This window comes from Lemur catta, chromosome 6 (assembly GCF_020740605.2).
Source record: "Lemur catta isolate mLemCat1 chromosome 6, mLemCat1.pri, whole genome shotgun sequence".
Classification (NCBI taxonomy): domain Eukaryota; kingdom Metazoa; phylum Chordata; class Mammalia; order Primates; family Lemuridae; genus Lemur; species Lemur catta.
Window position 1 is genome coordinate 56521051 of NC_059133.1, and position 19364 is coordinate 56540414.

The window sequence follows — 19364 nt, forward strand, 5'->3', positions numbered from 1 at the left end:
GCCGGGCGTGGTGGCTCACACCTGTAATCCTAGCACTCTGGGAGGCCGATGCGGGAGGATTGCTCAAGGTCAGGAGTTCGAGACCAGCCTGAGCAAGAGTGAGACCCCATCTCTACTGAAAAATAGAAAGAAATTAACTGGACAACTAAAAATATATAGAAAAAATTAGCCGGGCATGGTGCCACATGCCTGTAGTCCAAGCTACTCGGGAGGCTGAGGCAGTAGGATCGCTTAAACCCAGGAGTTTGAGGTTGCTGTGAGCTAGGCTGATGCCATGGCACTTTAGCCAGGGTGACAGAGTAATACACTGTCTCAAAAAAAAAAAAAAAAAAAAAGGACTTTCTGATCAACTTGAGTTCTGCCTCTGCTACCTTCTAAGTTCACTGACCTTAGACATCTATACAGTAAAGATAATACAACAGCCTGCTTCCTGGGCTGTCATAAGGAGCAAACACAGCTGTCAAAAGGAGATAACACAGGTAAAGAAACTCTCAAACGTACCTGGCCCATCGATAAAGCTCAGTAAATAAGCATTGCCGTCGGCAGCAGCACTACCACAGCCATCACCTCTAGAATTTTTCTAGATTATTTCATTAATATTCAACTTAACAATCTTCTCTTTTTCCATTTTATATTTGTTTTTGTATATATGTATATATACATAATATATACGTACACACATGTATATATACATATACTTATATATACACATGTATATATCCATAATCTATAGATATATATATGTGTATATATATATAAAAAATTTTTTTTAAGAGACAGGGTCTCACTCTGTCACCTAGGCTGGAGTGTAGTGGCTCGATCACAGTTCACTGCACCCTCAAACTCCTAGGATCCTTCCACTTCAGCCCCCTGAGTAGCTGGGAATACAGGTGCATGCCACTGAACCCAGCTAATTTTTAAATTTTTTGTAGAGATGGGGTCTTGCTATGTTCCCCAGGTTGGTCTTGAACTCCTGGACTCAAGTGATCCTCCTGCCTCAGCCTCTCAAAGTGCTGGGATTACAGGCATGAGCCACCATGCCCAGCCTGTAGCTATATTTTTTAATGACAACTTTCTTTTACATTCCATTAGACTTTGAACTCTTTGAAAGCAAGAACCAAATCTAATCTTTATTTTTTTCCTGAGCCACAGAATTTACAAGACTACTACTCTGAATACTCAGTAGAAACTCATTGATTCTGTAACGGCTAGGCAGGCCCATGAGACAACTCAGGGGCACACAGGGGATTAAGCTATGAGGGTGACCTTCTTGCACTTCAGATCTCTGTGCCTCGCTGCTCTCCCAGGAAATTTCATCCTCAAAACCAATCAGGTCCTTTTTCCTTCCCCTCCCGTCCCACCCCACTCACCAACAATGGAGAGGATGACTACGACGAAGTCGAAGATGTTCCAGCCAATGGTGAAGTAGTAGTGCCTCAGGGCAAACATTTTGAGCACACACTCACAGGTGAAGAAGATCACGAAGACCAGGTTAATCCAGTAGAGGATGTTCTCCATCTGCTTGCTCTGAGTATCTGTCTCTACCATCATTGTCACCATGTTAAGGCAGATGAGCATCATGATAACAATGTCAAAGGCTTGTTGAGTGACAAGATCAAAGACGATACCTTGGATTTTGTTCTGGGGAGGGAAGGAAAGATACAAAAAGATTTATAAAAACCTTTCCAAACAGACCTGTGGAAGCTGTCACCTGGTTAATTGAAGTTCTCTCTGCCTTCTGCTCTGTGACACTGGCCAGCTCTCTACTGCTGCTTTATCAGGAGCATGGATTGAGACCAACATCAGTTATTACCTTGCCAAGAGTTTACTAAAGTTGCCATACTTCTCCTTCTCTCTCTCTTTTTAGAGACAGGGTCTTACTCTGTCATGCAGGCTAGAGTACAGTGGTGCAATCACAGCTCACTGCAGCCTCCTGGACTCAAGAGATCTTCTTGCCTCAGCCTCCTGAGTAGCTGGGACTACAGACTGTCTTGTGTCTGCAACATCACACACTCTGAATGTCTTCCTGCCTCTCCAGCTGCTCCTTTTTAGTCTCATCTGCCAGCCATTTCTTCTCTTAATCTTTGCTATGCTTGATCTTAGCCAAAAGGCCGAGAAGTGGTTCTTTTAATCTCTTCTTTGTCTACATTTTCACCCTAGGAGAGCTCATCTATTCCTACTGCTTATGCACATAAGCAGTAGTAATCTATGTATTTACACTTAAGTTTTTTGTTTCAGCCCATACCTTTCCTCTGAACTCCTGAGTTGCTTACTCGCCATCTCTTCTTGATGACTCATCAGCATCTCAAACTTACCATGTCCAAGCATCTCAAACTTAAGACCAAAACAGATCCAAGTTCTTTCCCCCGCCTCTCACCCAGCTTGTTCGTCTCTCAATTATTTATCCTGTCTCTCAAGCCAGAAATCTGAGGGTCATCCTTCTCTCTTTTTTCTCCCTCACATCCCCCATCTGATCCACTGAAGATCCTTTGACTCTTCCTCCAAAAATATAACTTGAATTCATCCACTGCATTACTCTGTGGCCCTACTCTAACCCCATCTTTCACCTGGACTTTTTAAGTCTCTTAACTGGTCTTCCTGCTTCCTCTTGTGCACTCGTCCAGTGTAGTCTCCACACAGCAGCAAGTGTGATTATTTAAAACATAAACAAATCATGTCCCTCCCCTAACCTAAAACCTTTCAGTAGCTTCTCGCGGAGCCTGCACGCAATCCCTATTGTTAACCTGTCACAGTCTGACCCTGCTCCTCTCACACCGCCCCCCTGGCTCAATGCCACTGCCCACGCTCATGTTTCTTGCTTCTAGGGTCTCTTTGCTTTGACTGGAAGCTCTTTCATCAGCTCTCTGGCTCCTTCTCATGCACTCAAGTAGACCCTCCTTGGTGAGGCTTTCTTTCTGTGACTACTGTGTTGAAGCAGGTCTACCCCATAACCTCCCAGTTGATTTTTTCCCCACAACGTTCCACATTTTATTTTAGCTGTTTGCTTATTTATTATCTACTTCCCCACTATATTATAAGCTCCATGATAGCAATGTCTACATTTTGTTCATCTCATTATGCCTAATGCCTGAGACATAGTAGGAGATATCTAAATAATGTTAATCACTCATTATTAGTGTTTCCTACCACAGTAAGCTTTTATATTTTAATATGGAAGCAAATAGACTCAGGTTCCCATATGCAAAGTACTGAACAGAACTTTAGAAATGTTAATCCTGGACAGTGCGGTGACTCACGCCTATAATCCTCCCACTCTGGGAGGCCGAGGTGGGTGGATCATTTGAGCTCAAGAGTTCGAGACCAGCCTGAGCAAGAGCAAGACCCTGTCTCTACTAAAAATAGAAAGAAATTATATGGACAGCTAAAAATATATATAGAAAAATTAGCCGGGCATGGTGGTGCATGCCTGTAGTCCCAGCTACTCGGGAGGCTGAGGCAGGAGGATCCCTTGAGCCCAGGAGTTTGAGGTTGCTGTGAGCTAGGCACAGCAACGGCAACAGAGCGAGACTCTGTCTCAAAAAAAAAAAAAAAAAAAAAGAAATGTTAATCCTTTTCCATTCTCTTTAGTCCCATTTCTATTACAAAATGGAAAGTCTTAACATCAAGGAAATAAAAAAAAGAAATTCTCTTTCTTAAGATTCTCAATTTTTTTTTTTTTTTTTTTTTAGAGATAGGGTCTCACTCTGTCACCCAGCCTAGAGTGCAGTGGCCTGATTGTAGCTCACTGCAGCCTCTCATTCCTGGGCTCAAGTAATCTCCCTGCCTTGGCCTCCCAACGTGCTGGGATTATACGTGTGAGCCATCAGGCCTGGCCTCTCCTGATTTTTTTTTTTAAGTACCTAGGCACTTGGGCTGGTGCTCATTTTCGGGATTACTTTAACTTGGTGGTTTTCAAACTGTTCTACAAAACCCTAGGGTTTCTTTTCCCTCAGAAGTTGGTGAGGTTGGTGTGCCTGGAGTAGGGTATGGGAGTGGTGGGAAAAACACTCTGGAACTCCAACTCTTGATTCAAACAAAGTAGCTCTACTTTTATTTCTATGAATTAGGCTGCCTGGTAAGCTTTTATTTTAAAGGTTCTGTTGTTTTTTGTTTTTGTGCTTTAAAGTTGCTAAATTAAAGTTACAGAAGGAACTTGGAGCCTGGCTTTTGGGGGTCATGTCCAGCTGGGTATGTGGCTTCAGAGCAAGGCATCTCCTCTGAAACAAAAGAACCACCACCAACAGAGCAGTAAAGAAGAATCTCAGCCCCTAAATCTGTTTTACAAAAGGCTCAGTTCAAGAGAGGAAATCCAGGCACCAGACTCTCCTAGTTTTACCCTTTTCTGCTCCCACAAATAGCCAGAAGCATTATTTTAGCTTCCAGATACAGCCTGCAAAGACATACCTGTGGAGCAGAGAAGCTGAAAAAATAACAAACAAATCCTATGGTAGAAGAGAGAGCAGCTTTCATTATGATTTTCCTTTGTTAACTTTTGATTGTCTCTCAAAACATCTCTCTACTAGGGCTAGAGCCAATGTAGTTAACATGCTCACTCCTGGCTGCTTCCCAAGGAAGGCTCAGAGATAGGTCAAGGACTGATACATATTAATAAAAGCCATCCCATTCCTTAATCCATGTTTTTCTGCTGTCTTACTCAGATCTTTTGGACGGGTGGCTAGGAGAGGACTGGTGGGCACCAGGCAGAGATCACTTACTTCCCCTTCTTTGCAGTCACTCTAGCAGTGCTTTCTCCATTTGGGTTCTCCCTATGCCCTCAGCCTACACGATGTACTTACCAGGGGACGGGGAATGGGTTTCTGCGGTTTCTTTGAGCCCAGCTTTTTCATCGCATTGTAGTACTTCTTTTGTTCCTCGGTCATGAAGATGTCCTGACCTCCGAAGTAAAGGAGGAAAAAAGAGAACAGAAAATTACAACTGGCTCTCATATGCTACGGGTTCAATGCTGAGAACTGAGGGAGACCTATCCCCTTTTCCTCTCCACAGGCCAGTTTAGCTAATGGCTGTCCCAGAGTGAGGCAGGCCTGGGACAATTATTCTAATTCAAAGAGATATCTGCCTTTGTTTTCAGCTCAGGATTTCTAAGATCTGATGGTCACCAGGTGGAGAGGAAATGGATTGTTCAATAACAGACCCTCATGGAAGGGAGCTAAGACTCTGAGGACAGTCATGTCTCACAGTCTCATAACATTTTTTGGGCCCGTTTTCCTGATAAATTCTAGAAAAATTATGTTAAAATAAAAATCCTCAAGTCCTGGCTAATGGCCCACTTACTTTAGACAATATTCAAAACTGAGATGTTCTGGTCCAAGAAAGCAATTTGGAGAGTTTCTTAGAGTTTGCTGGGACAGACCTGACTTACAAAATGAATAACAAGAGTAATCTTTTCAACTTGCTTGGGAAAAGTTGTTCACCTCCTGGGACAAGTAAGGCAGTAAATTTTCCAGGGATGGTCTCTCAAATCCCAATTTGCTAGTGGTGCCCGGGGATTAGCACGGATAGTGACAAGTCTAGACAATTTCTACTTCTCGCTATAGCTATTCGTCTGTTTCTTTTCTTTTCACCTCTGTTACTAGAGGTACTCTCTGACCTTCCCTCCTTCCGGTGGGAGAACAAAACCAGTCACAGGCCTCAGGAATAAAAATTTACTAGTAAATGTGGTAAACCACATGCTGCAAAATCCAGCCCCAAACAGAACGAGTTGGTTACGGCTCATGTACAGCGGGGCCAGGGCCAAAGTGAGGTGACGATATGGATTTTAGAGAAACAAAGTGGGGCATTTTCTCTCTAGAGATAAGGACAGAAGTGCCTCTTCCGGGTTGACCACTGCAATGAGGGGAGGAGACCTATCTTTTTCTTTTGTTGATTGAAGTTATCAATGATGACACCAATGAACAGGTTCAGGGTGAAGAAGGAGCCGAAGATGATGAAGATCACAAAGTAGATGTACATGTAAATGTTGTCCTCATACTTAGGCTGCTCCTCAGGCTGTAAAAGGACAGGAAAAAAGGAAGGGAGTCAGCTTCCAGTTTTGGGATCAGGTGGGTGATTCTGACATGCCAAGGACATCAGCTGTAACTCTGAGCACTTGAGCTGCTAAAGAAGCTGGGGTGGGAGCCCTAGATTCTTTCTACCTGCCTCTTTCTCCACACTGCCCTGAGAGGGCACAACTCCTGCCATGACTTATGTGGAGAACATGCAAATCATGAGGCAAGGGGGAGGGAGAGCTGTTTGCTAGGAGCCACATTGTTATTCCAAAGCAGGGCTGAAGCATAGACACCTCCATTGAAGCCAAGTAGAAATCAACAGCCTAATCATCTAGAGCCAGTGTGAGAGAGTGGTGACTTACTGAGAGGAGGAAAATGATCTATAATCAATAAGACAAGCAATAAATGTTCCAAATAGAAACTACAACTCCTCCATTCCCACTCCTGCCTCCCTTTTTCTTTCTTGGTGGGATGCTGCTTGCTTTCTAACCATCTAAGGTCATGTTTTCACCATGTACATCCTTACCTTGCGGGAATCTACAGCTGCATACATGATGTCCATCCAGCCTTTGAAGGTCGCCTGGCAAACAGAGTCAGTGATTAGACTGTGCCTGTTAGAGAGTGGGTGGGAGTCTGGGCAGGTGTCCCAAAGGTCAGTATCAGGTTTAGTGACAACAGACGACAGGGAGTTGGGCACGGCCTCACTTAGACATAGAATTTTCTGTTTATTAATACAGGTCCCAAGGGAGCTTTGTGTAAGTACCCGAAAAGAATATCAAAGTTTGGCAAAGAAACATGCTGACAGCTGGGCACAGTGGCTCACGCCTCTAATCCTAACACTCTCGGAAGCTGAGGTGGGAGGATCACTTGAGGTATGGAGTTCGAGAGCAGCCTGAGCAAGAGCAAGATCACATCTTTACTGAAAATAGAAATATAAGCCGAGCATTGTGGTGCACTCCTGTAGTCCCGGCTGCTTGGGAGGCTGAGCCAGGGGGATCACTTGAGCCCAGGAGGTTGAGGTTGTAGTGAGCTATGATGATGCCACTGCACTCTGAGGTGACAGAGCGAGACTTTGTCTCAAAAAAACAAAAAAAAAACAAAAAAAAAACATGTTGATAATGGTCATTGGATCAATGCTTTACAAAAGGTCTTTCAAATGGGCCTGAGAAGGCTGCCTAAAGCTAGGGCAAACTCATATTTATGAATGAATGGCAGGAATTTATCGAAGGTGCTTAGAATTTGGCCCTCCACTGAGCAGTCATTTTTAAAATAGGTATTAAGCAATGGGCGTCTGAAAAAAATAACAGTTGCACTTATAAAAAAAAAAAAACAAAGTCAGAACTTATCCCCTATGAATAGCCACCCACATATGTAACCTATGTAGTGGCAATATTGGCTTCATCCTTGACAGTCCCTTCCCAATTCTACTCCTTTGGTCTACCATATCTAGCCTGATTTTGGAAACAAATATGGATATCTAATTTACTACTCTTAGTATTTTATTTACTCAACTAGATTCTAAGCTTTTTCAGGGTGTGGGAAGTTCTTTTTTCATCTGATGGCCCCAGTACTGTACTGTCGAGCTCAGTGCCGTGCACATGGTGGGACTCTGTGACAACCGTGTTTGACTGGTTTGTTGATGTGTACTGGTTTTCTGGAGCTGCTCCAATTCAGATTCCATTTGTGGGTCCAACTTCTCGAACTGAGATAGAATAGCAAAAGAGCTTTGGGGTGGAATAAACTATTGCTCATTCCGTGAACTTTGCTTTCTATTACTAGCTGATAGTGAGTGTTACTACATGTAAATTTAGGTTGAAAGCTTCACCTGCATTACTGCATTTAGTACTCCCAAGAATTGTATGATACAGGCATGGTAATAACAGTAACAACAATACATAATAGCAATTTCCATTAATTGAGCACTGCTACGTGCTGGGCATTGCGCTAAGAAATTAAAAAAAATCACGAATCCTCTTAATAACCATAAAAGGTATTACTATCTGTATTTAATAGATGAAGAAACAAAGAGTCCGAGAGGCTGAATAATTTGTCCAAAGTTACACATCCAATAAATATCAGAGTGTGGCTCAAATCTGCATGTGTCTGATTCCAAAGCTTATGAGCTTTCATTGTATTGTATTGTCTTGTCAAATATTCCAAACATTTGACGAGCGGAAGAGAAAACGAGGCAGGAAGGAATGAAATTAGGCAAAGAGAATTATCTGCATAATTAAAATAAATCCCTTCTTACTGTGACATATTAGTTTGAGGCCTTTCTCTGGGGAGGAGCTTATGTAAGTATAGCATCAACACATTGCTGTATTCTTTTCTTTAGTTAACTTTAATGTAGCTAGTATGTAGGATTATTCTGGTCCATCAAAATTGTCATCACTTTTTATTTTTGTCTATGCACTTATCTTCTTGATTTTTTTTTGGTCTTTCTCTTTAATTACACACTCTGGGGAGAGAAAGCGATCTCACCACCACTTCATTACACTGCAGGACTCTGTTGCTGAGTGGCACTTTGCTCCTAAGCACAGTGAGAGATTCCCTTTGAATGAGATCTCATAGAAGTCAGAGAATACTTAAGAAAGGTGTTTCTCTGAAACCGGATTGAGAAATAACATTGGTCTCTTGGACTTATTGAGAATGATCCTGATTCTGGAAGGAGGGTTGAGAAGAAACCAAACGGGATTTTTACTAGCTGCCTGAATTGCACAGAACTGAAAAAATAACAATACTTACCACTTGAAGAAGGGCCAGATATCCTGCCCCAACATTGTCAAAGTTGATCTTCACATTCTTCCATCTGATCTCTGTATTGTTCCCCTCCATGAGCTTTTCACACTCAGTTTTATTGTTGACCTCTTCGATTTCAAATCGGATTTCGGAAGTCTCATTAAAGCAGTAGTGGTACTTTCCCGCAAACAGGTTAACTCCCATGATGCTGAAAATCAGCCAGAAGATGAGACACACCAGCAGCACATTCATGATGGAGGGGATGGCGCCCACCAAGGCATTCACCACCACCTGCATTGGAAGGGGGAGGTTGCTGAGTGTTGGGGGGAAATGGGGGCAGGCGCATTCTTTTGATTTCCAGGGGGGGAATGGCATTGTATGGCTTGTTCTGTTCTGAAAACATTATCTTCCCTTTGGAATTAGAGTAACTGGACAGATCCATAAGTTGGACCTCAAATTTCTAAGTCTAGGAACTGTATTTTAAGGGATTTTAGTAAGTTACATCTTTATTTCAACTAACAAAAATTCCCCTGCCCAAGTTGACCTAGATCTCTCCTATGCACCAACCTGGGACTGAAAAAATTATTTCTTAGTCCAGTCTCCCTCTTCCTCAATTCATAAAATATGCCCCCATGGGAAAATCTGAGTAACTTTAAGTTTACTAGTTGCCTTTCAACAGACATTCCCCCTCTGAAAAACAAGGTATGATTATTCAAAATCACAGAGAACTACCCTTTGGGGATAGCAGAAAATCAGTCAAAAGTACATGATGTCTCTTAAGACTATGCAAGGCAAATTATCTTATTTCAGGCAATAGCCGAGCATGCATATTGTGCAGGCTCAAGAAAAAAAGCTATATTCCCTCTACCAAACAGTATAAAATAAAATCTGAACAAATGTGCTTTTCACTCAAGGTTCATTATTTTTCTTCAGCCTTTTTTTTCTGACTTTGTGGGCTTCTACATCTAAGAGTCGCCCCCTGCTTGGCTAATACTGACATCTTTGCTCAATCCAGGGCTTGACTCCACTCTTCACAATAGATTAGAAACAGGAATGATGTAAGGTTTTTCGGGAGGGTTTAGATTAGCCCATTACTGCTCTTGAAAGTCAAAAATTGGCATATTGTTAAAAGTCACTGACTACGGTAAGCTCAGGAATGAAAAAAAAATAAAAGGAAAAATTCCTTAGGAATTAAAGTTTCTGGGTTGTTTTTTAACGTTGCTTTACACTGTAGGTGAGAGTAGCTGGACAACACTTCCACTGTTGCAGCAGTTTTCACTGGATCAGTTCAAAGTGCTTGCACAAACATTTCAGCTGGTGGGACAGAAAACAAGGCTGGTTTTCATTTCTGTCCTCCCACTTGCTGTTGTCTTAAGCAGGACTGCTAGGTCCAGAAAGGTTACTCTAATATGGGAGGAATGTTTCTTCCCTTTTCTAATACCCTAAGGGGATTAATGGAGCTAAAGTAAAGACACTGGATATAAAGGAAGTTTGCCTTCTCCTGATGTTTTTTTCAAAGGAGGTGACAAATTATCACCATGTCCCTGCATCAGTTTTTCAGTGCAGGCAAGAGACATGAGTGACTACCAACTAGCACAGCACAGAAAGGGTGGAAGGGTCACGCTGTGCAAGAGACGTCAGGGGACAGCTTTAGGTTTTAGGTTTGGGTTTTCTTTAGCTCCATTTTTGCTTTAGACTGCCATGTCACCCATGGGAACATGTGGTTGTAAAGAGCTACCTCTTCTGTCTTATATTAATATAAAAAAGGCAATGATATTCTGCTAAGGAGTCACTCTTCTTTTCAGGTTAAAATATTTGTTTGGTGTTTCTCCAATTCATCTATGAAGGCCTTTAGAATGAGAGGCAGTTATTTCTTAATTCTCAGACCAAGAAATCTCTTCTAGATCTGATAGCTCTGTCATTAGTATAAAATATTTATTACTTCGTTAATCATTTATTACTTTGAGCAAGGAAAGCCAGAATATCTGAAATTTGGAAAATCTTCAATGTTATTTTGGAGAATGATATTCCTATTTATTTATGATCAAATTTGTTAGGTATTCAGATTTGAATTTACCTCCTCATTCTACAGTTGCTCACCCTTTGGCGGGAGCACTAAAAAGCAATGGAATGCGCAAAAGAACAGGCAAACAGAGGATGATCCACAAATGGAATAATCATTTCTCAAACAATAGAGAGTAGATTATGTGAAGATTCAAAAGCTCAAGTCTATGTGACAGAATTTTACAGCAGAGCTTGGTGAGAGATCATGACCTTCTGTTAAACCATCACAAACGTGCAATAGAGAGGTAGGTCCCCAAGGACTTGAAACCTAGAAATGTTGCTTTTTTATCTCAATTCAGAACCTACTTCCTCTAGGAACTCTTCTGATTATACATAGAATAATCTTAAACTTCTACTCAAACCCAGTCGAAGCTGTCCTAGATAGTGTCTATGTATTACAGGTAAATGGGGTAATATTTACAGCAGGGAAGAAAAATTAGCTAATTGACTACGTGATCTCTTTGATCTTTTATACTCATAGATCTGATCAAAGGAATCAATATACAACAGTATCTACTGAGCCTTGATCTCTGAAATGACATAAAAATACTACGGATTTTATAGAATTTTTAAGACACAAATGTTCTTTCTTTTACTAATCATAACCAAAGAAAAACTTCTTACCTTAGTTTTATGAATAAAACAGAAAACAGAGTTGATGAAATTTACTAGTAATTCTTCCTTGCTGTGAACATTAGCTGCTATATGTCAAATAGAAATTGTTTAACTGGGCTCCATACAGAATTGTCACTGGGCTGTTATTTGCAGCAACCAAAAGGGAAAAAACCAAACTTCTTGTTTTCAACTCTCACACTAAAGATACGTGATAATTCAAGTTTCCATTGATAGTCACTTAATAAATTGGATCCCCTCTCTACTAATTCTCTAGTTATCCTACTTTGCCTTTAATTATGATGAAATTCATTATTGTTAAAAACTAGAGATGAAAATATTACTCAAAGCTAGGTACTAGTTATCGATAAGAAGTTAATTTTCAACGCAACTTTATACTTAGCAATTGAAATAAATCCCACTTAAGTGATGAGAAAATCCCAATGGATACAAATTCTTACAGTATTTTTGTCTTCTCTATGATGCCTAGGACATTACTGTTGCTCACTAAATACTATAAAATGTCAACTAGCTTTTAATATCTGGCAGAGGGAACATGGCTTTAATGGACAATTATATACTGACAATCAACAAAAATGCATGCATGTTTCATAGCAATACTATTATATACCCTTCAAAATGTAATAGCACAGCAAAATCTTTAAATGAAGATTACTATGGAGGAGAGAAAAGCAAAGAACTACATTAAGTATTCCTTTGCCAGTAGCATGAGTGCTTCAATTTTCTGGTCTTTGGTTTGAGGAAGGAGAGAGGAGACCGAAGTCAGTGTTCCAGGACAGGCTCAGGTCTATGCTCCCTCTCAAGTGGAAGGTCTGAGCCTATAATTGGAGCAGCACAGTGACAGTTGAGCCCATCTGCATGGATGGTGTTCAGTTCATGAAGATTTCTTATTTCAAATTTTCTAAGGGTAATCTCTCAAATAGTGGCATGTAGAAGAATCCAAACCAAAGAATAAAAAACATGCCCCCACAGAAAAATGACATTTAAATAAAACATATGTACCTATTTGTTTATTACTAGGGAACTTACTAGAAGCTTAGCCAAATTCACTCTTTTCTTCCTGCAGTTACTCTTCCACAGAAGGGCTGAATCCCTGAGCCCTCTCTGCCTGCCCAGCCGGCCATGGTCATACTGCTGGCTGACTGGAGTCAAGCAAATGAGGTGCCGCTACTGTACTAAACTGACTGCTTATTGCTTTAAATCCCAGCTTTGGGTTCAAACTTGTTCTTGCCCATATTATCTTATTTGAAAAAAAAAACCTTGATGTAATGTAGATGATTTTCAAATAAAACTTTCTACTGTTCTGATCATTCATTCTGGACCTCTGGGCTTCTAAACTATTTGGAAGTTGACAAGCAAACATTTTTGAGGGAATGGAAACTGACAGTCCAGGGAAGGTGGGGAGAGAAGGAGCAGCTAAAGGGAAAAGGTGTGGCTACTGAAAGGGCTCCCACATCCAGGTTATTCAAATAATTGCCTCATGAGCAAATCGGCATCAGCTGATCAAGGAGAACTACTTCTGTCTGCTACAGGGACAGGACCGACAGTAATGACATCTATGTGGAAAAATTAACAAGCATCAGATGGGCATTTTTTTGTGGGGTGGAGGGTAAATGTGTGCTTTCTTCAGGTATTACCAATCTCCTTTTAGGAGATTCAGGATCACTATTAGGGGATGTGGAGGGTCACAGACTACTGAGCTCAGGGACAATGTTTCAAGTATTGTCTTCAGCAGACTTTTAGTTACATCTTGTCCTCAGTTTTTCAGTTGCCGAAGAGGATTATCAACTCTATAACAAAACTAGCATGATTTATTTAAAAATTTAACTAATCTCTTCTGAAAATTGTGCAAAGGTGGGGGGAGTAGGGAAGAGCATTTTAACCACATTTTCAATCACACCATGGCCATCTACACCACTGAGTCCTGTGCTATATACTCTCTCTTCCTACATTTAGTCTGAGCATAACAATGACCTTATTGCACAGTCTAAAACCTCTCTTATCTGTGGGAGAAAGACTTAAAAATACCAAGTTAAAAAAAATTAAATTTATACTGCTGTGGAACTGCCCTTCCTGCAGATGGTTTCAGGAGGGATGCAGAAAGCTCACCTTTAGTAAACCAAACTGTGACTGTGCTACAGAAGAAAGAGGAGTTTGTTGCAAAAAGCATTTGTCTAAGTAAACTAAAATAATAGAATAAAATTCTCAAGTCCTAATGCAATTTCCATTTTCCTGTACAACTGTGGGTGGCCTCATGGCCAGGAATTTTAGATGAGGAATGAATGAAGCAGCACTGTCCTGGTATCTAGTTTCTCCAATCAGTCTTTGTTTCATGTGGACTATTGCAACAGTTTAATTTTTATTCCTACATTCTGATATTTGCACATTTAAAAAAAGATCCTCTGGTTTGCTCTCCTGCATGTATTCAACATCTGAATTGAAATGAGTTTTCTTGGTCTCGTTAAGTGTAACAGACCTCTCTGATTATCATAGGACAACTATTACCACCAAAGCCAGTTGCCCACTTGATTTTAGGAAATTGACTTTGTGTGTGTGTGTGCATGTGTGCACATGCATGTACACAAACACAATTATTTAAACCAAAATAGACAATAAAAAGGCACCAAAAGAGGGCACCTTGTTTCTAAGTTGGCAGGGTAATAACACCCTGTTCTAGTTGGATTTGGGTGGAGTATCACCAAAGCAGGAATAGGAGGTATCGAGAAATTTCAAGAGAACTAGCTCATATTCAGTCATCTAGCATCATACCTAGTTGTTGTTTTAACAGTGTTAGAATAGGGGACCATATAGCATGGGCAGAGGGGTTGGGGTGAGGAGGAAAGCTTTGCTATCAGACAAAGGCTGCCAGTCCTCGTGGGACTGGGCTGAGAACAACAAGGTGCAATAAGAGGAATCAGAATAGAAAGAAAAGCATTTCTTCTCCCAGGGTCATGCCAAATTCTGCTCCATCCCCAATTCCAGGCCTGGCATCATGACTTCAAGCCCCTTCTCAGCCACTTTCTCAGTGACTCCAAGGCCACAGTCCCCACCTGGCTGATACCCCTGCACAGCACGCTCCCTGCCTGAGCCTGTGCTTTTCAGTGGGTCTGTGGGTTACAATTCCCCTTCTTTGCACCTGGTGATTCTCCCTATTAAATCAACAGCCCAGAAAGCCGCCCCAAGTGCTACAGGTAAGCCAGGCCAAATGAGAATAGCCAATGTTAACATGTTCTGCGATGGCATGTTGTGGGGGGTGGGGCCAATATTAATGTGATGAGGCAGCTTAATGCAGCTCCCCTTTGCACAGGGCAGGTGCAGGGGAGAAAGAGTGGAGGATCAAATCAGCAGCTGCATCACAGAATTTGTGTTTGAATGATCTTTCCACCATGTGATCAGTTCTAGCATGCTTAAACAGTTTCCATTGGCATGCAGAAGGATCAGCTGCTCTTAGTATCTTACCCTCATCCCTTCAAATCGTGATAAGGCTCTTAAGGGTCTCAAAGCTCTTAGGGTCCTAAGGGACTTTATGGCACCTAGTTCCGAGTAGCCCAGGGCATTAGCTATAAGGCTGACTAAAGAGACCTACACGGAAACAGAAGAGAAAAACAAAAACAAAAAAGGAAACATACACACACACATAAAAAAAAAAAAAAAAAGAAAAAAAAAGAAAGAAAAGAAAAAGAAAGAGGTTCCAGAGTGTTAGAATAAAGCCCCTAGCACTGATTACACAGGTTGGGCCCCCCAGGTAGAGGAAGTGGGTAACACCAGCTGCCTACTTCAACTTGACTCAAACGACCTGGAAGGAAAGGTGGTTGAGAGAGGCAGAAGAAAACACACAAAGGGAAGGGAAGGCGGAAGAACATACAAACAAGTTGGAAGAGGGAAGAGGCTGGAGGGAGAGGGAGAGCATGAGGAAGTTCCACTGGCAGGAGAGGAGCCTGAACAGATGACAAGAGCCTTACCCTCGCCCTGTACAGTCTCTGCAGCTCCCAGAAGTTCCCATTAAATTAAGGCAGACAAATTTAATGGTACCTATGGAAAAGAATACAGATAAATACACATACTCCACACAAGCTGCCCTCTCCTCAACTCATTCACCATTGGATTTCCAACAGGGACAAGCTCTCTTACTCCTGGTTGACAAAAAATCATTTGTTTGAGAATCTGATGAGTTACCACATCAACAACAATTGAAATATATCCAATAAGTACCACAGCTGACTGCAGTCCCCAAGAAGAAAAGAACCCAATGAGGAAAATTCTTGGCAGAATTTGGCTCCATGAGAACTCACTTAAGTCATTCTTCTTTCACCTTTAACTACAATGATTCTTCCATCTTTTAACTATAACCATAACCCCTTTGTGGCTATAAGAACCTGGGTGGGTCTGGACAACTGAATCCATACGTTTCCTTGTAATTCTCATTCCTTCCTTCCAGAACAGCCAAAAATGGCCTCAGGTCTACCATTTCCAGAACAATCTTCTATAACTCTCATCAGTAGAATCACAGCTGGAAGAATTCATGGAAAACATTTTTTTTTTTTTCATTTTATAGATGAGGAAATTGAGATCCATACACAAGAATTTGCCCAGCATCATGCCGGCAGTTCTGGAGCCAGGATTAAAGGCCCATGGCTGACTCCTAGGCCAGTGTGCTCTCTTCCACTGAGAGATCACATCATCAGCAGGCAGGCCACATGACAATATTCCAACAGAATTGTCAGTGTCTGAACAATCCAGAGCTGAGTAGATTGCCATAGTGGGGAGAAGAAGCCTGCAGGCCTCCAGGTCTAGGTTCATAGTCAAACACCTTCCTGCTCTTCCAGAGGCAAACTTACCTTGTTCTACCTACCAGAGCTCTCACAGCAGTTTCCATGATGATTCCTTAACACAATACTCACTACACCTAGGGATGCCTGGGCCTGACCCGAGACAGAGAGAGAGCTCTTCAGAGGAGACCAGAGGAATATTTGGGCTCTGGGTTTCTTAGAGCAGTCTTTTCTCTTATTTCACCACAAATTCTGAGCTAGGGTAAGATATCTCCATCAACAGCTCTCACTAACAAATTCCCTCTGCTGGGAAGTGGTGGTTACAGATCTGCCTTGCTTACACTGATGATATTTTGAAACAAATTTAGAGAGAGGAAAAAAAGAAACAATCTACAACTTAATTTCATTTGCTGCTTTTTATCTCTATCCTAAGCTTTAATTCTTTGATTCTATATTTCTGAACTGCACACATACAATTTTTAAAATGAAGACATTTATAATTAAGCAGCAGGACTAGCAGGGGTAGAAGTGGAAGGTCAATGACCTAGCAAGGGTCAGGGTAGAGCAGGCTTAAAGGTAACAATTTTAAAAAGGGTATGAAGCTTGATCTATGTATGCACTCATAATCCATCAGCTTAGGTTATCTCCTGTGGAACCTTGGGCAGTGTCCAAAGCAAATCTGGAAGTAAATATTCCCCTATTAGGCTACCCTAATGTTCTTTGAAGAGTGGATGGTCTAGAGTTCAACATCTACCCAAAACAAGGGCCTCAAAAGCCTTAACTAGAACATAGGCAGCACCAACCAATCATTTTCCCTCCATCCATCATTATCTGTTAAGACTTTATATGGAAGTGTCTTTTGCCTACTATTGCCTAGTACAGCCAGTTCTTAACCCCAAATAATCTAAAACTGCCAGATTCTTAGTGAGGCCTCAATAGGTACTGCAGGTAAGCAATCCCATCTCAACCAAGTACCTGAGTTCAAAACTTCCTTGTGTGAGCTTCACCTGCAAAACTTTGCCAGGTAAAGACTGCAAGAGACCAAGTTTTGCGTGGCTATAGGCCCCATATAAGGCAGGAAGACCCAAGCTCTTCAGGGCAGGTGACTTGTCTGATAACAAAAGGCCTATGGCGGGGAGGAGGGTGGAGAAGCTACAAAGGCCAATTCCAAGGCTGGCTGTAACTGTTGCTGAGAGATAATCTGCTGCTCAGATGATTAATCTGGCTAACATCTCCCAAAACAGGATCAATACAGGTCTTATCTGGGTTATTCCTGAGCAGTTGCGAGTTCTCTTATCATCCCCTGAGTCTCCATGTTAAGCCCTCCCTGGAGATAATCCCAACATTGCTTAAAGTATATGTTAAGGAAAGAATCAAACTTTAAAAAAAAAGGAATTGAGAAGATGTCAAAATTCAGGGCATCTATGGCTGTAGGCATGGGAAAAAAGGGGTAGAGACACTAGGTGACTTTTCAAAATGATGTGAACATTTTCAAGTGGAGAATGTTTTCAGGAGTCTGAATTCAGGACAAAGTGAGTGGTCTCTGAAATTTCCCACCCCTGGAACTGATACGCTGGCTAACCTCTGTATACATGGGATAAATTTCCCCGCAGAAAAGATGACACAATCTCCAGGGCAGTCAAAAACCTGAGCAAAATAAAATGTCCCTGTTTGGGAACTCACATAGCTTATAAATAAAGAGAATTAACCTTGGAAGTTGTCTGAATTATCCCCATAACTCTGAAAAGTACTCTCTGCAGATTTCAGGGGCAATAAGGAAATGAAAATCCATTAGAGAAACATGCATGGTGATGAATAACAGATTTGGACGTCAAGTCACCAGGGGATGAAACGGGAGGAAGACAATCTCTCAGAGATGGTACTAAGATTAGGACCTAAACTGCTGGGTGTTTCAAAATGCCAAAGGAACTAGACATTCTACTCACATGGACAGCAAAAACCCTGAGAGTTCCAGCTGTTCAGGTGCCGGTCCAAGCCTTACTCTCTATCCACAACTCAAAAGTGACAACCAGTGGAGCCACTGTGATGGGCTGGGAATGTCCCCACCTAGCACAAGCCTGCAATCAGACCACAGCTTCCCTGGAAGCTAGCATAAGCTCCCCAGGGCCTGGGACTTTGCCTGTCTATCCACCTGTGATTCCTTATGGCTTCTCTGGCAAGTCTACACAGAGAATGGGATCCAGTTCATATTGTTTACTAATAACTGGTACAGAGATGTTCACAGGAGCCAATGTTAGGCCCCATAGCAATGCACTAATCCAGCAACCCCCAAAAGTTAGAGGGACTTGTGGATCACTTGGCTATATGCCTGTCTTATGCGTTTTACCCCCCTCTACCTAGTATAAAAAGTCATTAAAATGTGTGCTAAACAAATGGTGATGTATAGGATTGTTGATGCTTTCAGCAGCTTATTTGGGTACCAGAGACATATGGGATACCTGATCAATATCCTCAAGTTCTGGGGTAGCTCACCCCAAAGAGAAGAGGAAGAGCAATTCAAGTTAGGGAATAGTGGAGGGAAAGGTCATGGTGGGGAAGCTTTGTTCCAAATCACAGCTTCCCTAGGGCAGTGAGGAGTGTGGTAATGGATGCATCTGTCTGAGGTCAAGTGTCCCACCTGACTCTAGGTGGTCCTGAAGAGTTACTGTGAAATGAAGACTCTATGGCACTTCCCCTTTCTCTAGAAAGAAAGCTGGTCCAGTCTCACTTCCATTCTCTGGGCCTTGTTATCCCAAGCCCATTCCTTAGGTCTTAGAGCTCCAGCTTTCTGTCTGTGGGAGCTAGAGGTGCTTCTATCACAGGTGGTATCAGCAGTTGCTGAAGGGAGTGCTAAAATCTCTTGCTGAAGGGTTTCACACTGGGACCCTCTGGGGCCGTACCTATTTGGTTCACCTTAAGGGCACAGGATGGCCTCATCACCTCATTTAGGTGTCTCCCAAAGGCTGTCTTTCTGAAACGGGGAGCGTGAATGGGGGTACAGTGACAGCTCTGGGAAGGGTCCCTAACCATGGGAGTTGCAGACAATTGTATTGAGAAAGAAACACATTTATAGAGGAGAAATTATTACTGGTGCAGAGTGCTGACCTCCTGTTACCTAAGAGAGTTCTGTGCTGCTCACTCCTAGATCCCAGAG

At 41.9% G+C, this 19364-nt stretch overlaps 1 protein-coding gene across 1 annotated transcript in view; it reads right to left on the minus strand.

Annotated features, from left to right (window-relative positions):
* Positions 1–19364, minus strand: part of SCN8A (sodium voltage-gated channel alpha subunit 8) — a 122153-nt gene that overhangs the window by 9373 nt on the left and 93416 nt on the right. Inside the window, 6 exon segments of the mRNA XM_045554882.1 lie at positions 1371–1641; positions 4797–4901; positions 5869–6006; positions 6532–6585; positions 8751–9035; positions 14901–15023. Of these exon segments, the coding sequence (XP_045410838.1) occupies positions 1371–1641; positions 4797–4901; positions 5869–6006; positions 6532–6585; positions 8751–9035; positions 14901–15023 (976 nt within the window).